The 20,708-nt window shown below is 43.0% G+C and overlaps 1 protein-coding gene across 3 annotated transcripts in view; it reads right to left on the minus strand.

Moving 5' to 3' along the window:
• Window positions 1–10,670: 10,670 nt before the first annotated feature.
• C1qtnf7 (C1q and TNF related 7) overlaps window positions 10,671–20,708 on the minus strand; it is a 95,820-nt gene continuing 85,782 nt past the window's right edge. For all 3 annotated transcript variants that reach the window (XM_013146572.3, XM_003464371.5, XM_013146573.3), the window contains 2 exons: window positions 17,052–17,297; window positions 10,671–11,777 (listed from right to left, as the gene is read on the minus strand). In XM_013146572.3, coding sequence (XP_013002026.1) covers window positions 11,146–11,777; window positions 17,052–17,297 — 878 coding nt within the window. In that variant the 3' untranslated portion in view covers window positions 10,671–11,145. The remainder of the gene's footprint in view (window positions 11,778–17,051; window positions 17,298–20,708) is intronic.

The following is a 20,708-nucleotide window of genomic DNA, read 5'->3' on the forward strand; positions in this document are numbered from 1 at the left end:
CCTCAGCTGGTAACTCTGGGGAGCTGGTTGTTAGCACTCCAGCCTGCACTTTCAAGTGAGCTAATCTTCTAGTGTGTGTGTATGTGTATGTGTGTGTGTGTATGTGTGTGCATGTGTGTGTACATGTGTGTGTGCACACGCATGTGTGTGTTTGCATCCTAGTTTCCTCTAGCTGCCCTTTGGGATAAACCTCAAAAAGCTGTGTGGCACTTTGCCTAGAACACACATGAGGTTGGTGTTTCCTGTGCTTCCCAAATAAACCACACTCCGATCCTTGCCTCAGGCTCTGCTTTTGGGGGGAAAAACAGCTAAAATGAAAGCTAAAACAGTCATTTTCACATGCACTGTCACATTTGGTTCTTGGGTAGGCTCTGAAATTTTGGTTGAAGGTTCTAGCATCTGCTCCATGATGCCCTTGGAACAGGGGAAGGCTGTTCCGTGTTTCATGCCTGGCATTTATGGTCCCACCAGACTGTACCAAAGGCTCAACTCAGCTGGAAGCCCCTCTGCCTACCTTGGCTCCTTGGTAAACAGAGTCCACTAAGCTATAGGAGCCTCATTCCGGGGCATTTGAATGGGGAGGTGAAGAAGTGGGGGTGGAACAATCGGAGATAACGCAACAAAGATGTAGCAACCGAACTCTAAGAGCTTGAGACAAGGAGAAAGGGGGATCTACTAAGTGAACAGACAGAGGGTAAAGAAGCAGATTGGTATATGAGAAGCACATATGTAAAGAAAGAATCAGAAACATGGAGCAGAATGGAATTCCGTTCCTGGTTGGGGGCTGAGTTAGGATTGATTCTATCCTCTTAGAGCTCAAAGCAGAGCACCAAGACCCAGGGTTCCTGCTCTGATTTGGAGAAAAGTTATTTCAGAAGACAGTTGCCAAGTTTTGCTTTTAATTGAAGATGTGAAACTAGGTATGACCTTGCCTGTTCGAGCTCAGTTAGAATACAAAGGAATCCAGACTTTCTCTCATTAGAGCTGGAAGGGAAACCTGAAGCTCATTTAACTCAGGAGGGCAAATTGATTTCATCTTTTGGTGGAACCTTATTGATGGATGGTGATTGCCTGGAGACTTCACTGGGAAATCAGGTGGCGTCCAAGGCCAGTGGAAAGGAATGATCCATCCATTCGAGATGGCTGCCATGAATCCAGGAAATGAAAAGCAGCCACGGAAGTCCACCCCCATCCCAGGGAGGCGAAGACTTTCAGAATTTAGGGGAGTCATTCAGAACTCACTCAGTGGTGATTACCAACATTTCTGGGACTGGATCTTCTATCTTTCCCCCGAGATTCTCTTCCAGTTTTCCGATGCTCTGCCCATTTAAAACTGCTGGATGCTGCCATCTCATAAGGGAAAGGCACTTCTCACAGGAGGAAGTAGGTGCCCAACCTTTACAAGGTAGCTTGAATCCACACTCTCTCTGCAGGTGAATTCTGGGTGGGTAGAGTTGCTAGATTCTGCTGACAAGAATACGAGAAACCCAGTTTCACATCTAAGATATATGAAGCAATTCTTTGTTGTGTAATCTGAAATTCAAGCTTGAATTCCCCCGGGAAATGCTTACTTCTGGTCCCTGTGTATTTGATTATATGTAGACACATACATATTCCGGGCTGCCCCTCACAGACCAGCCCTCTAATCGTTATTTCCCAGGGGTCTGAGCAACTGCAATGCCCTCAGTGACTACGTTTTCAGTTCACATTGTAGAAGGGACCAAGGGTTTCTGTTGGAAGTCCTTGCAACCCTCTCTTTGTTCCTGAGCAGTTTCAGTCACCATGGGGATGCCTGACAGTGCCAAATTTGTTATCGGAAACCGTGGCAGAGACAAATGCCTCTTGTCCACTTCAGCCCAGCAGCAACCTTGCAAAGGATCTTGTAAAAGAGCACATTTGCAACTACAGCATCTACGCGCAGCCTCCAGGTTTAGGGCTTTTCTACTTCCGGTGCTTTCAGGTGGCTTCTCGGAGTTCTGAGGAGATCCGGCAAGCCTGTCCTTCAGTCCATCCTGCCACCTCCGCGATGGCACTGGAGCGCAGCCATGAATTTAGTTCTCCTCAAGCTGCGGCTCGTAAACGCCTCGCTGTCCCAGCAGCGCATTGGCTCTGAGTGACTTCAGCTGCGGCTCACGCAGCGGGTTTATAGTTCCGGGCTAATAAAAAGCCAGCGAGATGACGTCAGTTCAAGGCTCATTTCCTTCCCTGCTAACGCTGGGATGGGATAATTAAAAAATGTATGAACTGGGATTATTTTGCATTATGCTTGCTTTGAGGAATCCTCAGGGTTAGGGGGCCTGGTGCGGGAACATTCTAGGGATGATTTCATTTCACACCTGCACCTGCCGTGGTCGCTGGGGCTGGTTTCTGTTTCCGCAGGCTTTTTCCTTTGCAGTTCTTTGGAAGTAAATGTGAGCCCACCCCTGACTATTCAAGAGCTCATATAAAGTGTTATGTGAAATAAATAAAATATACTTACTATAAAAACAGGAAAAAACAAAAGGAGAGCAATTTAAAAATCTCTTTCATGGCTTATTTTTATTTATCTGCTTTTTAGTTGTTATTAGAACCTGTTTGCAGTACCTCATGATTCCATCACCGTGAGGAGTTGGTACGTGCAAGCATCACGTCTTAATTCTCTTCACTTCCTCCCCTCCCCATGTCCTGCTCCCCTTTCCATCTGCAAAAATCCAACTTCCTGTTGCTTATTATCTACCTTTTATTTTGCTCTTTATTTAAACTTTACATTTCTATTATAACAGACTACATGATATTTAAGCTTGTGTGTCTGATTTATTTCACTTACCATTATGATCCATTTTCCTACAAATGACTACTTTGTCCTTCCTTATAGCAGAGTCTAGGTCTTTCCTATGAGCATGTACAATCACAGTAGAAATGAGATAACGCCTGGAAATATACTTTAGTAATCTACTTGCTCTGCTAAGGTGTCCTGATCCACTGTGGTGCTGGTGCCCTGCTTCTGCGCTCCTTTTTAATGACTGTGTTCCACTGCAGGAAGGGACCACGGCTCATTCTACAGGAACATAATTATCCAGTGTTAGGCTGTTTCTCAGTTTGGTGCATTACAGGCTTCGGTGCAACATTCTATAATTAAAACTTTGCAAGCATTATTAATTATTTTCTTGGAGTAAATTCTTAGATAGGAGACTTTGTGGTTTTCATATCTTAGGTCAAAAAAGAGAGGGAGGGGAGAAAGAGAGGGAGGGGAAAAAGAGAGGGAGAGGGAGGTAGAGAGAAAGACATTGATTTTGATTCTAGGAAGTGGAAGTTGGGGTGAGGGCAGTTTCTTGTTGCTTCTTGGACCCCTTCATGATGCAGCACCTTTTAATGTGATGATATCCCAAGGGGACGAATCAGTATCTTTCCTGAAATAATGACTAACACATGGTTATGTCTCAAACAAGAGATCAATTAGAGAACCGGTATGGGCACATAGGAAAGCTGTGGGCTGGGTGGATTCCTCACCTTGGCAAGATTGTAAAGAAGTGACCTTTCCCTTGCTGAGCTCCTGTTACCCTGTTTTGAAGTTCTGTGCAGCTTTCACTAGTTTTAAGAAGAAAATTTTTTGAAGAGAATAAAACCAAGCAAAACAAAACAGAATAAAGCCAATCAAAACAAACCAATGTAAGTGACACAGGACTTCAAAACAGTGCAAAATCAACAATGGTTACCATAATGCTTCTTGTTGTTTTCAAAATAGCTGCAGATACCTTCAGATGTAATAAAAATCAAACAAAACAGAATAGAATAGAATCAATAAAAACAAGACAATGAATGAATAAAGGACTTCAAAATAAGCATATAGTAAATCCAAAATCGCTACCATAATATATCTTGCTATCCTTGAAATAGCTGCTCCTGCCATTGGATTTAACATAAACGAATAAAACAAAAGCAAATAAAACCCAACCCAAAAAACAATGAAAATGATATATGGCTTCAAAACAAGATGATAGGGAATCAACAATGGCTGCAGCCCTCAGAAGGGGATCTCTCCTAGATGCCACACTGTGTACTGCTATCTTCTGTACAGATGATCGGACCACCACACTGTTTTGTTTCGATTGGCTTTATTCTGTTATATTTTGTTGGGTTTAACTCTTTTTAAGAAAAAAAGTGACTCTTAATTGGGACCCCCACTCCCACCCCCTGGGGATATTTGGCAGCATTCTGAGACATGGTTGGTTTTCATGACTGAGGAGAGATGCTGCTGGCATCCAGAGTGCAAAGGCCAGCGATGCTGTAAGTGTCCTGTGAGCACAGGACACCCTCTAGACAAAGCATAATGTGAGCCCAAATGTCAATATTGCCGAAGTCAGAAATCCCTGATATAGAACAAGAAAATGAAGAGTGACATGTCTTTTGGAAGCCATAGTATGGCAGCATAAATTTCATACTTCAAAAAAACAAGTCCTTCTTAGAGGATTCTTCAGTTAGCTAGCACATTTTGCATGCTTTGGAGTTGTTCTAAAATCCGTGTTATGGACATACAAGACCTGTGGAAAGTGCGGTCCTCTTTGTTCTTGGCTTCTGTTAGGATTAGTCCTAAGGAGAATGTGTGTGTACTTTTGATTTAGAGCACTCTTTAGTGAAGAAAACTGAGAGGAATTCAGATTAGCTGCATTTTTAGAAGCATAATGTATAATAGCAATGCTATGATTTTGCCTGGATTATCTTTGGCACCCTAGACCTGACCCAGAGCATTTGCCTTGGGCCTTGGTAGCCAGCTTTGTTTCTTTTCATTTGTTTGAGACAGGATCTTGCTATGTATTCCAGGCTGGTGTTGAACTCACTGTGTAACCCAGGCTGGCCTTGAACTTGCAGCAATGGTCTTGCCTCAGCCTCCGGAGGGCTGCAATCTTAGGTGTGCACCACCCTGCCTGCCTCAGTCTTTGCTCTGAGCAAGGGAAGTGAATGGAATTTTGGCTCCTTGGAGTCTTTGGAGCCCAGTGTTCTGGACACACTGACTCTTTTGATCATGCAAAAGCCAGCCCTTATGGTGACTGCTAAAGTTGCAGAAATTGATGCTCTCTGGGATCAGAGGAAGAGGAATGAGAATGGAGTGTTTTCCCCAGAGTGCCATGACTTGTCTGTGAAACCACGTCTTAATACAGAGCCCTGGAGAGGTGAGAACGCAGCTCTGTGGGCTCAGGACAATGCATGGCCGCTGCAGGCAGGTGGGTGGGAGTTAGAACCCGGGTTTACTGAGGTTTGACGGTGGGCAAGTACCCTGTTTGCTGTGAGCCTCCGTATTCTCTTCTCTATGGGGTGAAAAGGATCATTGAACTCACGATGAGCTGGAAAGCTATTTGGCTAGAATTTTGACCCCAGGAATGTTTCACCAGCTGCTGTGGCTGTTGCAAGTTTAGAAGGGAGTCTTGCTAGGGGACACTCTGGCAAAGCCTGCTGTGGACTTTCAAGGCCGTGGCCCCACAATCCTGTGCAATTTTCTCTGAAGTGGAGCTGGACCATTTCTGAGACTCAAGGACTCTGTGTATGTAAATTTCAGGCAGCTTTCAGTGGGGCTGGAAGGTGCCCTTCTGCCTTTTTCCAGTTAGGCTGTCAGTTTCATTGTAAAGAGGCATGTAAGTTTAGAAACTTTAGAATGGGAAGGCATCGAAGATGGGGGCTTTATGCTGGTTAATTTCCTCTCACTTCCACCCACTGTCTGGGATCCTCATCCATTTTCTTCCCTTTTCTGTTCTTCTCTTTGTCCTAGAAGCTCATATCTGTAGATTGCATGCCTCAGACTACACGAGCCCCTGGAGTGCTTGGAGTTGACCAATGGGAAGCCCAAGTAGGGGACAGAAGGAGGAGGGGGAGTAGCTAGGGAGTTTGTCCCCATGGCTTCCTCCTTCCTCTTGCTTCTGTGTGGTTTTGGAGGTGGCTGTTTTCCAGGCCTAGCTCCTGCACTTTCCAAGCCTTCATGGCTTCACTGTGCTCAGCAAGTCGCATCACTTCTCTGTCTCTTCAGGCTGTGGTAGTAATAGGTTTCAGCTGTTGTCAGTGCTGTGCTATGCCAACATCTCTGTCTGATTATTTAACCCTCACTGCACCTCTGAATATGGTCCAAATGAACACAGTTTGGCTTTCCATGGTGAGACCCTTTGGAGTATGCCATGCTGCTTCCTTTCAGGGCCCTGAGCATCAGTATCTCAGAAGAAAACTCAGAAACCTTGGTGTGTGGCCTCCAGAGATTTCATCTCTTCTGTTGTTATGTTTCAGAAATCTCCCAGCATCGGGGCTCTCTGACCTGTCCATACCAACACATTTGTTTTCATGGAGGAGGGAGGTAGAAGTGCTGATTTCTCTAGAAGGTAGACTGTGGTATGAACATAGGCCCCCAGAATAGAATAAGGTACCCGCCATAAGGATCCAAGATGGCGCCACTTACAAAGGATACACACTATAAATGGTAGCTGCCGGTATCTTTCGTCACTGAATTGTGAACTCTCAAAAAAATAAGGAAGACAACAGGATAGTTATGTAACTTGTGACCTGCAAATCACAATTTATGACTTTTTCGTGTTGTCCTTACATTGCATAATGAGTGAATAGATTTTACTGGCCCTTTTTAATTCCATAAAGAGACCAATCTCCTATACCTATGAAGGATAATGACTGTATATATCGTGTGTCTTATAGGGTATTGAGGTAAACAATCAGAAGGTTTGAGGGGACAAAATACTTCTACTGTGAATAAAATATTCTCTCACTTAAAAGTGTCAGTTGGTGTTCAGAATGGTGACAGCCTGTGGGATGAGGTCGCTGCAGATGCCAGGCTCACATATTGTGAAACAGTTCATCAATTCTGATTAAATGCTATCAAAAATTAGATTACCAAGAAGGCTTGCAACATGTTTATTTTGCACTGTGCACACAAAAATAAATGTGGCTTTGATTTTGTGTGGAAACAGCCCTAAGTAGCCACATGCTGTTTCCATTTTTTCATTGTTCTTACTTTTAGTTTTGGTTGTTGAGACAGCGTCTTTCACGGTAATTCAGATTGGCCTAGAACTCACTCTGTAGCTCAGGCTGGCTTCAAAATCATGGCAATCCTCCTGCCTCAGCCTCCTGAGTGCTGGGAATACTGGCCCTCACTTGCTGTTTTTGATTGCTGATTAGCCAGGGCCTTTTATTCTACACCTGGCACCTTTATTTTCCTTTGGGAAATGATGTTTTCCCCACCCTACATCCCTGTGATTTTGGTAGCAATGGTGCTGTTCTTGCTCCAGGTAGCTGAGATGCAGCCCGGCCAACGTGAACACAACCTGGCATTACTGTGGCCAATCAGAGGTGGAGGAGTGGGCTCATGACTTCAGCAGACCAATCAGAGCACAAGGCATGTCGCGCATGGGTCTTTTCCTGGAGCTCTTGAGAAGGAAAATGTTTTTTTCCTTGCGGGGACTGCAAAGTGATATCTAGTGTTTTGGCTTCCTCTCCCCTTCGCCCCTCCTCCCCAGCCCAGCTGGAACTACTGGAGACAACCCTCTGTGTCCCGGGGCAAGATCCTGTCCAGAGCAAGGCCAACCCAGAAGAGAGCTGAGCTATGAGAGCTGGGAAAGATAAAATCCTGGTGCCAACACCCGAGGAGCCAGGTTTGGCTCTAGAATGGTCTATTATTTCAGTTTTCCTCTTCGTTTTAAATTCTATTTTATTTGTATAAATTTTCACAGTCATCCTGGGGATTTGGTACATGTACATAATACAGCTTTTTAAAGCCCCTTCCCTTCCCCTCTCTCCCTGCTCTTCTTCTCATTCCTGGGTCCCCCTTTGTGTTCTTGCCCATATTGTTAAGCGTGGTTTATGTTTGTGGCCTAGAATGCAAACAGTCACTGAGGTCATCAGGATCTCGCACCTGGCACATCTTCACTGCCCATTTCCCCCTCCCTATCACCCTCACCTTGATCCCCTGCACCCCTTCCCACCAGCAGACTCCCTGCCCCTTGTCTTGTTTACGCATCTGTTCTTCTTCTCTTAGTTTGCTGTGCTCCGCTAAGGGATACTATGCAGCATTCAAGTTTGTGCATCTGATTAATTTCAAGTTTGTGCATCTGATTGATTTCCTTCAGCACTGTATTTTCCAGTTTTATTTGCTTGAACCACTTTGAGTTAGATCCCGGCAGCCCTAATAGGAAGAATCAGGGTTAATGCCAAGGATAGTTTTGAGGCTTTTTGGTGTGGTCTGGCCCCCTCTCCTCATCCTCTCTTCATGTGGAAAGGACTTGTGACTAATTCAGCAGAGTCACTGAGCATATCCCATGGCAGGTGCTGAGCAGAGGCCCGAGATGGGAAGATGGAGGGATAAGCGCTCCCTCAGGGAGGCCGGCGGTGAGTGTGAGTGGGGTCACTGTGTCCTGTGCAAAATGAGAGTGGGGCAGGGGCTCGGGAGAAAGGGCTCGCTAGCCAGACTGCCTGCCTCTAGGAGAGTGCTCAGGGTTTACCTCCCACGCTTCTTCGCCTTTCTGTCCCTCAGTTTATCTTGAACACTTATGGAACAAAATAGTCGTAAATGAATATTGCTTAATATATATTCCTTTCTCCGTTTTTTTGTTGTACCAGGAATCAAACTCACAACCTCATGCTTGCCAGGCAGGCGCTGTGCCACTGTGCTAAATCCCCATTCGTCACATTTTTTTTTCAATTTAGCTTTTACAAGGAATGATTGCAAGAAGACTTGAATTTTTAAAAAAAACATTGTTCTTTCTTTACACAAGTATTCATAAATGTGCATAAATTGTATGTATTATCTTTTAAGGAATAAGAGATTCTGGAATTTGCTTACCCTTTACTCTTTTAGTACCAATATTATCTTTATTTTTCCATGTCAGCTCTTTGGTCCCCGTCCTTCATTCACTAGGTATTTCAAAACAAAATTTATCTCTGGGAATATAACCTATGAAAGAAATTATGGTTTTAAAAGTTACTCAGAATAGGCTCTGTAATGAAGACACGTTCAAAAGATAAGCAAATAATGTTTAAAAATGAGTGCATTGATAGATCATGATCAGAAGAAAATTTTATTTTCCAAGGTATCTAATTTTGTTGGCTCTTTTTTCTAATGTGCTGCCTGGTATTCTAGGGTCGGCTGTTCTGTCTCCAGTCACCTTTGCTCTCTTTTCTCCACCTAATCCTTGTTGCTCTTGATCTCTTGGGCTCATGACTCAGGGGAGGAGTGAGTGGACAGAGCATGGCAGGTAGAGGAAGGTAAGGTAGGTCTGGAAGACATGGGGGCCAAGGACTGCCTTAGACACAATGCTTGGTGGTTGCACATTTCAGCTCTAACAATGGAAGCACCTAGGTCTTAAATACAGAGGCTCTTTGCTTTCTCATAAATAAGCTCCCACTCCTCAGTCTGGCCCTTGAGGTGCTCAGAAATATGATTCATTGATTCTTCCCCTGCATCTCTCTTCTCACTTTTACTCTGCCTTGTTACCTCTGTCTCAGACCTCAGTCAGGTCCTAGCACCACTCAAGGCCCATTGGGTAGGTGTTTCCTTGGTCCACCTCAATCACCTCATATTTGGAAGCAAACATTTTCTCTTCTCTCACAGAACTGTGTTTCACTCTCTAGTTTAGCACTTTACATACTCAGCATGTTCTATTCCAGAGTTATGGGTCTTTGTGTATCTGTGCTTGTCATTTTTTGTGTCCTTAGAAATCTGGTGGTGGGAGCTGTGTCATGTTTGTCTTGGTGTCCTTCTGTTTGCACAGAATCCAGCTTGGTGATTCACACACAGTGGGCTTTAAAATGCTTATTCAATTAATAAGCAAAGAGAAGAGCAACAGAAGATGCAATAGAAGATATTGAAAGAGAATGATGAAAGGAATATGATTAATATAAATCAAGGACATGGTAACTGAAAGAGAATCACGGGTAAGATTAACCAAAGAACTCAGTTCAGGGAGCACCAAGATGCCAACACAGAAGAGAGAGTGGATTCAAAGAGGTGCGAGTCTTGAAAGAGGCAGCATTTACTCAGATAATTGGCTTCCTGTTTCTTCCTGCTACCAATTCACTCTTAGGTCACTAGAAACACGCTTTGCTTCCCTGGAACTCAAGGTGTAGAACATCCATAAGGAACGTCATCTACCAAGTTATACAGTAATTACCGAACATCTTCTTACCAAATTATACAGTAGTGCCATTACATGTGAACAAGCAAACATTTGTCCTGCAAAACCTTTGGGTTAAAAAATTTAGACACATGACCTACTGGCTGTTTTTCTCCCTATTCATTACTAATCCCAGGCTTGTGCTATTTCTATTTCTTTTGTACACTTTCCCAGCTGAAAAGTTGTTGAACTTGGGGGTGAGGCAGGGAATGCAGTTGCTGAGTTCCGTCTTTCCTTTTCATTTTTTCCACTCACTGGAACTTGCACGCCTTGGGGTACCTGGTGCATTTCTACTGGGAAGCTCTCCGTGGTCCCAGCCACAGGCACTGCAGGTCCTGTGTGCCTCTGGCTTTGGGTCAGTCTGTTTCCACAGTGAGTGTGTTTCCCGTATGCCAGTCTACGTGAAGGTGAAACTTGTGTGTAAACCCACTGTTTAATCAGATCAGTGCCATGGTGTCTGATCTACACAGACTCATTAAAGAGTTCTTGAGTGAATATGCACAAGCATGAAGGAAAGAATAATAAAACAAACACTTTTTCAGTTCGCTTTAATTTAGTTGAAAATAGCATCTCTTACATTTGTATTTTGACTTATTGTAGCCTTTTGAGAATTGTCAAAGTCTTGGGACATGGTTGTTCTCTTAAATAACAGACAAAAATATAATTCTATGAAGATTTAATGAGGCAGTATCATTGTCAGCTGGTTTTATCACTAAGGGCACTTAATAAAATTTTTGTTAACACTGTCTTTGTCTAAATATTTACAAACATAAGTTTCATGAGAATTCATATCTTGGGTTGCTGGATATAGTTTGCATTGGTGTGGTTGCAGTTGTCTGGTGGTTTGTCTTGTTTCCAAACATTCTGCCAGAATCGTCTCGCGATGCTCTGGGGTCCCACTGGGAGCCCCTTCAACCCCCTCCTCTCTTGTTTCACCTCCCTGCACTCCAAGTGAATCAAAGTGTCGGCCACAGTGATCCTGGCACATTCAGGTCTGCGGTGCAGATCACAGCTCATCGTCTTCTGATATGGCATCTAGATAATCTGTGTCCACATAGAGGAGGAATCCGGAGAACAAGCTGTCCGCCCACCCTGGATCTGAGAAGAGGCCGTTTTGGTCTGTGAAGAAAATTTCCAGCCAGACTTCGTCCTCTGGCTGCAGGTAGATGACTGTGGACCCGGAAGCCACATCGTGATTCCCTGTGTTGGCATCGAAGGTCTTTATCTTGTATTGGCCGTTGTGGACCAGCCCGATGGCCAGGTGCTTGTTGGCCAGTGTGATGTCGTAAGAGAAGTAGTAGATCCCGGGGAAGGCACAGATGAACTTGCCGGTCACGGGGTTGTAGTGCTCCCCCTCGTTGAAGAGCACCTTGTTAAATATAATAGGTAGTCTTTCTTCCGGGTAGCTGGTTGTGATGCCCACAGAAAAGGCGGATTTGAGTACAATACTCCCACATCTGCACACGCCAGGCAGTCCTGGGTCCCCTTGGTCTCCTCGGTCTCCCTTCGGCCCAGGAGGCCCGGCTGGACCTACTTCTCCTTTCTGTCCCTCTGGTCCTATGGGTCCTTTCTTTCCACGCTCTCCTTGGTCCCCTTTCTCACCAGCAAGACCCAGCGGCCCCGTCTTGCCTCTCAAACCTTCAAAAAGAGATTACAGTGGAATTAGTAGTCTCCCTAAAAGTCAAAACAGCATCCTGACATACCCCAACTGTGTCCAGCAAGCCTGTTTGTCTTTTCAATCTTCAGCAGTATACTACCAAATGATAAATCCTTCAAACAAAGTAATCTGCAAAAGTTAAAAGAAATTTTCATCAGAATTTCAAGTCCATTTTCTTGAGCATGTGAACCATTGACAAGTCTCTAAGTTAAAAATAATTAATTTTCATTTTGGTGACAGAACCAGATAGACTTTTAGGGGACTTTTGGTCTCATAATCCATTTTATTTCAGTTGGTATTAATAATGAAAGCATAAACAGTTCAAGCTACTTATGTTTGTCAACAATTTTCTATGTATCAGGAGTAGTGCTAAGTGGTGTATGTACATGCATTATCTGACTTTCATGGCACACTGACTTTGCAAACTAGGACTTATTATTGCTTCCATTGTTGATGAGGAAACTGAGCCATAGAAAAGTTACTTTTCTCAAAGGAACAGAGCTGGCGATTGATGGAGCTGCAATATGCCGGACTCCAGAGCTTGAGCCTCCTGGGGGGCAGTGGCTAGAGTGGGCCACTATACCTAAAAGGGGATGGCTATGATCTTCATACAGTGGTTCCTTTTAGGGAAGACGACTAAGTCCTGGAAAGACTAAGAAATTTGGTTCTGTAGCACTGTTAGGACTGGAGTCCAAGCCTCTGAGCCTAACCCAAGACTAAAACACCTAATGACATCTTTCCTTCATCAAAATGGCTCTTATCTTTGTATCTGGACTCAAGAACCCTAATTCTGATTGGCTGTGCTACTATGTAGTTGTGTCCTTTTAGGCAAGTCCGTTAATTTCTCTGCGTCTCCTTACATTCAAAGAGGTGACTGTGAAAGGTCAAATCAATACAGAACTATTTTCATTATACCCTCATCTTTGTATCTGAGCTTGGCTGTAGACTAACCGCACAGAAATGATGATCCTGGCTGTAAGTAATAAATGAAATCTACCTAATTTTTAAATAGCAATGACTTAACACCATAAGGATATGCTATTTAATTTTGTGGCCAAATCAATTTTATAAATATTGCTTATATAATGATACTTTCCCACAAATGCACAAATTACTGGTACTCTGTAATGCATATTATAGCAAGGAAAATATATTATTGATGCGAAATTTTCTTTTTAACTACATTTATGTTTCTCAAGGACCTTTATTAAGCTAAACATTTTCCTCTTGACTGTGCTTTGATATGAATTATTTGAATACTGCACATACTTCAATGTATGAGTTTGAGAATTTGATCTTTTATTTCCCGCTAACTGGCAAAGTTAATGAAGCATTCTGAGTACTACAAATTTGAAGAGAATTAAAACTTTACCCTTATAATAGCAAGTATTATGATTTATTAATTTTGGAAACTGGTGTTTCAATAATTTTCAGTACACAGAGGATGATAGCCACAAATGTGACCCTTGCTTGATGATTCAGGATCAGTGAATTTACTGTCCTGTCTCTTAGCTACAGATAGTTTGTGTTGTTAAACTGAAACTCTACCAGTCCAACCAGAACTCACTCTGATATTTACTTCTTGAAATAAAGTCATAATCATCTGATCTTTTCATGTTTATTTCTTTTTGGTAGAAACAGAATATGAATAGTATTTGGCTATTAAGTTAATTTTAGCATCAAAGACTACAACCCCTAAACTGACATTTTTATTTTTAACAAGAGCTTAACTTTTTTCAGTCTTCATCATTGATTATGTATGCATTCATAAAAGACATTTGGGTTTCAGGAACAATTTTAACCATAAGATTTCATTACCAACTCAAATCCTCTACCTCTTTTATTTTGGGCAAGTCATTCCTTGTCTGCCTTAGAAGGCTCCATTTATGATATTGGAGAAAGTGTTCATAAATGTACTCCAAAATTAGTGGGCAAATGAGACAACAGTGAATGGACATAGTAAAGTATTGAAGTGGCATAAAACCCACTTCCCACTTGAGCTGTGCAGTAGATAGATGATTCTAAAGAAGGGGCTTGGTCTCTCAGGTTTAAGTTTCCCAGCCTTTGAAATAAAAGTTTGGACTGTTAGATTATTTGAAGTCTCATCCTCTTGAAAATTCACTGAGACCAAATCTTACATACCAGGATATGATTTCATAATGCTGTGCACAAAAATGTTTGCCTAGCCTAAATACTGACATTTTCTTTACTAATACTTTAATATGCTCAACTTCTGTGTATCAGTGATTGTAGACTAATCTAATAACTTACAGTAACTCTTCCATTCTGCATGAAGAGCCTGATGTGCTAGGAGCCTGTACACTAAAAGTATAAGAAAAGAATGAATCATTATCCCTCTCCTTATTTAATCAGACGTGTGTTTGGGTAAAGAGGAGAACTATGGAGCATTAATGGAGTATATTTATGGGCACTAAGTGTGTATTTCAATACTGAAGCTTGGTCAAAAATAATTTATTCTTGCTTCTCTATAAATAAAATGACTTTCAAGGTTTTCTCTTTCGTGCTGCTTCATTTATTCATCCATTCCCTCATCCATCCATTCATCCATGAACTCAAGGATCTATGCATGTGTACATCCATCTAAACCATTGAACATGGATTAACCATCCATTATGCCAGTGAGACAGGGGTGTGGTGTGACATAGGCTGATAATACCTGTACCATCCTGTAGCTGGCTGTTAGTACCTTGGGATCCGCAAACGTGGGTCATAGCTAAGCTCATGAATACCTAAATCCATATATTAAATAGTTTCAAGACGGAGTCCTGGTGATGTCTGAAGATGTTTATATGACTGTGCCTTTAGATTTAATTAAATGTTAATAATGAATGCTACAGCAATAATTGCTATAGACCAGTGGAGAGGAAAATTGGGAGAAAATAAACTTCATTCTGTTGGGCTTGGTTGTGGGTGTGGTGTGGTGTTCACCAAGGGTCCACAGTGAAAAGATACTTGTGTATCATTAGTGAGACAAAAGCCACATCATACCCCATGCAGCCATGTGACAAACACAGCCCCAAAGCCCATGGGCTCTGGTCCTATTGTTTCTAAGTGAAGTATGATTCTCTTCATGGGTCACAGAGCCACTGTTATCTGTCCTCTCTAAGCTGTTATTCATCATTATGTGTGTATGTTGTAAAAGTCACCTAGTTTTGAATGGCAATTTTGTAGCATTATTTTTATTGCTTATTGTGCTTATGGCTGATTATGATGCTGGGAATTAGTAAACTTAAAGTCCCCAACATGGAGTAATTTCTTAATTCATGGTTATTATTTTGGCATATTTGTAACTATGTGTTTGCATAGTGAGTTCCGTCACATGAATATCTGCTTCTCAAGGCAAGAACAAGGTCTTACTCAACTCTGTATCTCAGTGTCTAGAAGGGCATTGTCAGCCAGGCGTATTGAAAGCCCTGATTTCCAAGGGAGAGTTTCCAGTGTCTGGAGACCTTTGTGGTTGTCCCCGCTTGGAATGGAGAGCAATGCTGAGAAACCCTTTACCATGCCCAGAAAACAGATATGCATCCCTGAGTGTCCTTAGCACAGAGATTGAACATACTGGTCTGGATTAGCACTGAGCAGTAACAGGTGCAGAGAAAAGTTTCTGTTTGAATAACACCCAGGAGCCTGGATGAATAAATGGACTGACGTGTATGGTAAGCAGCTGGCCTCACACAAGTTTAAAATTGTGGCAATTCTGATCAGTTAACTTAACCTGAAACAAAACTAGAACTATTTCATGAAGCACTGTAGTCTTTTTTGGTTTATTGGATAGCGGTGGAGAGTCCTGCGTTTAGCTGGGGTCTATGGTTGCGGATCAAAATCTCATAAACACAACCAACATTCCCTGAGGATGCACAAAGTGGCCACGTTTTGGATAGCACTTTGCCCTTTGACTTCACACTTACTTTTGCTATTTCCACTTTACAAACGAGGAAGCAGAAGCTCAGGAAGGCTGTTTGCCCAAAGACATTAAGTTACGTAAACGGAGGAACCAAAATTGAAGTCTAAGCCTCCTTTATTTCAATGCTAGCTTGTTTAGCCACTGCATTATCCGTCCCAGATCCAGTGAACTGAAAAGGTTGATAACACACAACCATGATCTGCATGTTATCTGGTGCAATTTCAAGGATATTCATAATCACAGCTCAGTGCTGAGAGTCAGGAGTTACTCTACAGATGACTTTGAAAAAAAATCACCAAATTTGAAGTTCTTTGAATTTGCCTAAAGGTTCTTTAATATTGAACAATGTTCATAGATTTGGTGTTGTTGGCTTGCTAAATCTTTTTTATTTGCTAAATAATTCAGAGGTGAATTATTCTCTGATAAAGGCTCTCTGATTCAGATATTGTTTCCCAGAATCCCAGTAATCAGGTGTGGTGATTCAATACAGACATATTTCTTAGAACTATGGATTTTTTCCTTTCCTATCTTTTGTCCCAGCTTTTACACCTACAAGCTTGTTTACAAAGATTGATTCCAAATCCCTTTCTCTTTTGGAGTTAACATAGCCTCTGTAGAATTTCAATTTGATTTACCCTGAAGGGCTGGGGATTTTGGCAAGCTTCCCAGGCCAACTCCTTTATGGGGTAAAAAAAGTGAAAATTACTGAAGGACGAGGGGACAATTGTACAGTTGTAAAGAGCTACAGGGAATCTATGGGGTTGCCGCTAGGGAACAGGTGGGAAGGCAATGGACTGCGAAATCGGCTGAATAGTGCCATCTAAGAAAAATAAAATGTGGAACACTTCCCTAGGCATCTTTGCTCAGTACATTGGCACCTATGTGTCTGGCTCCTAATTTCTCCCTCTACTTTGTTCATCTCTCCATCTGGCTGTCTGTACATCTGTGCATCCAGACATAGCGTGGAGCTGGAATAGCCTGGAGGCTCCAGGCATCAGATGTCGGAGTCCAGCCCTTGAGGTCCTGAGCAGCCCATGTCTGTCTGTGGGCACCTGCCGTGACCTGTGTTATCACAGTATGGCTCAGTGTCCTCACTCCCACAGTGGGACAATGCCTGCCTGCGAGGCACTGTGTGACTGTGAAGTGTGGATGCAGGGACAGAGCGCAGGGCAACATCAGAAGCTTAACAAGGGCTCAGTCAATCTTAATGATTAGTGAAGACGAAGTGGGGACGGATTTCAGGAGCAGTTCCGTTAGAAGTAATGAAGGAGGGGAGGAGTTTCAGGCAGAGTGGAGGAGGAATGTTTTGTGGAACTTCATGGTTCATTACCTGCAGTTCCCTTTTCACCTTTCTCTCCTTTCCTGCCATCTCTGCCATCTCTTCCCGGAAGGCCGATTCGACCATGGTGCCCAGGGGAACCGTTTGCCCCAGGGGGTCCTGGAGGTCCAGGTAAGCCAGGAATGCTACAGATATATCTCGGGGAGTAGCTCTCTCCTTTGACCTGACTACCCCGAGGTTGTCCACTTGCACATATGGCAAAACTTGTGACATAGAGCAACACAAACATCTTTGGCTCTGGAAGAGAAACACACAGACATAAGTGCACCCTCCCAGGGTGGGGGTGCACATGATTGATTCAGTTTGAGTGTGCCAAGGGGCACATGACACGACAGCCTTCACCTGTGCCAGGCTTTACCTCTGCACATGTGTGAAGCCTGTTTTCCCTCAGAAGTCCCTTGAAAACTGGCACATTATTGACAGAATTCTCAGTGCTCCACGTAGGGAGGTCCAGATGAAGAAATGATTAGCAAATTTTCAAAACAAATCATTGAGTTGCATTTATTCTATAAAAACCAATGACAGACTTTGAAAAATGATCCTTTCTTTTTGCAAAAGTACCGCATTGTTTTTAAAGAGCTGTAAGAGTAGGATAAATATCAGTGCTGTTCGTATCACCCAGAGATAATTACTCTTTATATTTTAATATATACATCCTTCTGTACCTTTTCATTTATGCTATGCAGAAAAATGATATTGGGTAATTTCTACAATTCTTTAGTATTTATTTCATTTAAAACTGTATTATGAATGTCTTCCTAGGTTTAACTTATTCATGACTTTTGTCTTTACTGTGTTTTATGCATATAACCCTCCATTACAGACATTTGCTTCCAGCATTTTGCCAATACAAACACCATGCTAGACATCACTTTACATCATCTTTGTATGCATCCATGATTGTTTTCTTTGAATTTATGGGCCTTTTAAAGCAGAAAAAAGAAGCATTTTCAGGAAAACCATGTTTTTCACTTCGTAATCATGTGTAACGCCAATTAGTGTTAATTGAAGGACTGTGCCTATCCTGAGGGGAGCCTCAAACTTTAATTTAAAATCTGCAGGATATAATGCTGTGGTGTCCCATTCAACCATTAGCACAGTGGGGTCAATTAAGGAGCTGTGTGAAATTAAGTCATGCAGTGTGCCATGCGCTTGGAGCGAAGCAGGCCCTGGGTCTCTCCAGCTCTAATCTAATAGGATTCGGGTTTCCCTGTGCAAAGCCTGGCAGCTGTAGGGGATGCATGCATGATATTTTAGCTCCCCTGAGGGTGGAGGCGGGTGGCATCAGCTAAAGATACCTGATGTTTAGGGTAAGCAATTTTTTTTGCATAGAAAAATATAGACAAATGGTGTAGAATTGTGTCATTTTTGGATGGCTGGATCCGTTTTCAAAAGAAATCTGTGTGATGCTTGAGCTACACTATACTCTCCCATAGGAAATAATCCTAAAGCATGGGGAAAACAGTCTGAGAATTTCTTTCTTTCTTTTTTGACAGCTACTTCATAAAATTAGCCAGGTACAATGTACTATTTTTTATGATACTCAGGGGGGAAATGACAACATTCTGAGATTTGACCCAGATATTTGCCAGTGTTCAGGAAAGACAAGCTGAGGAAAATGTAGTACACTTATGAGATTCTGAAAATAAACCTCACTGCTAGAGACTTATTAGTGAGAAACCAAAGAAGGTGCATGTCCTGTCCATTAGGTCCTGTCCTGTGACTTTCTATTAGGTCTCACCCCGTTAGCATTTAGCCAGTCACTGCCACCACTGAGGACCATGCTCCTGTCCCATGAGCCCTTGGGGAGCACTCTTAAACTATATCCAAGCTGCGGGAAGCACAAACCCAAATCCTTAATCCATGGGATTAAGGCACATTCTGCCAAGCCCTGAGAGCCTGATAGAGACACCAGGTCTTCCAAAGGAGCCATGGATGAAAGAAAGTGGGAAGAACTCTTTATATACACTCCTTTCTGCCCTCGACATGCGTAGATAGAATCACAGTTTCTCTCTCTTGGGAAAGACTGATGAGGCAAAGTCTCACCGAAGGAACTGATAAGGTTTCCAGCTACCTGTGGGATACAGGTGTGAGGCTAAGGCCAGGAGACGGTGCCAGGAGAGGATGTACGTGGGTGGTGGCATCTTCCAGGTGAAAGAGAGAATGAAATGATGCCAACAGTCAGGGCAGCCTTGGGTTAGAGGAGCGGGGTAAGGGCGTAGCTGGTGGAGGACAGAGGAAGCAGAAACTGAAAAGCTGGACTGGCAGAAAGCATATTTTACAGGCAAGAAAGTACTCAGAGGAGGAATACATTAAAGTAACTGACATGGATTTATCATTGAAGGAGTGAATTGCCTTTTCCCCCTCAGGTGATAGCGTTGTATTTTATTTTTGATTCATGTATTCAGGCACCCCCCCACCCCAGTTCACAAAAAGGAGGGGAACTTACATTAGGCACTGGCCGAAGAGCGGGTTTTGCAAGTTGGAGAAAAGGAAGCTGAGAAGGATTGACTGGGAAGTGTACTGGGTAATAGCAGGTAACTCCATGCTACTTGATTCATAAAAAATAAGGCTGGGTCTACTCCACTACTTCCCCTCAGATACCCTGGAACCTGTTGTTTTATGGGATGTCTGGTCTGTTTTGGGCTCTCTGTGCTTCCTTAAAATTTAAATCCAATTAGGTCAAATGTAGAATAATTATTTTTGTTTGTTCTGTACCTTTTTATTAATTGAGTTATTGGTGCATTTGGGTGTGTGTAATGATCACATTTAACCACAGGGAATTTGGACCTGGACATACCAGGACTTGATCGTTTTTCCCATTCGCTTACCTTCCTTCAATCCCCCTTCTGCTCCTCATTTACAAAAGCTTTGCTTTTGTTTTTCCTTATTTTCTCATCATTTTCTCCTTTTCCCTCCCCGCCGCCCTTCTCCCCCCCCCCCCAAGTCCCTGTCCCATTTGAACATTTTCTTCCTAGTTCACAGTATCTGTTGTACTCGTTGGTTCTTATTTACATTTTTGGTTTCTGAATGAAATGCCTTCCACTGAAAAATGCCCTAAAACATCATCTGCGCCAAAACTAAAATGCTTTGCGTGTAGAGGGCTGCTGTGTGAGGTGCCCGCTGCACGGCCTCGGCGTGATGGTGACACTAGGGACTCCTGGGCTGTGGCTCATTCAGCAGGACAAAGGGGTGTCACGGATCCCAGGGGAAACCCACAGAGCTTCTCCGCACAACGACTCTTTTACTTTACGAGCCTGAAGCTTCCTGTTACCCGGTACCATGGTCTGTAATGATCTCCCTACTCCCCTGACTTCATCTATTCTCCAGCTCGCTCTCCTACTTCCAGCCCCTTTGGATTCCTTGAAGACCTTTCCTGTGTTCCTCCTCTCTGTGTAAAACCCTTTTTGTAGTGTCTTTCTAAAAAACTGAGTGTTTTTTAGTAGCACTTTTGCAGTACGTAATGACTGCATGCCTTGTGGGAGCTGGGTGTCCCTGCAGAACATCTCCACCCTTCTCCAGCCCCCGTCTTCAGGGTTCATTTCCTCCCCACCACCTTGAGGTCTTTGCCCAAATGCCACCTCATCTCTGAGTCCAACTTTTATCATCTTATTTAACACTGGATATTGCTCTCTTTTAACCCTCTTT

The sequence above is a fragment of the Cavia porcellus genome, unplaced genomic scaffold (genome assembly GCF_034190915.1).
Source record: "Cavia porcellus strain 051 isolate PalLab524CR breed Dunkin Hartley unplaced genomic scaffold, mCavPor4.1 scaffold_18, whole genome shotgun sequence".
Taxonomy (NCBI): Eukaryota; Metazoa; Chordata; class Mammalia; order Rodentia; family Caviidae; genus Cavia; species Cavia porcellus.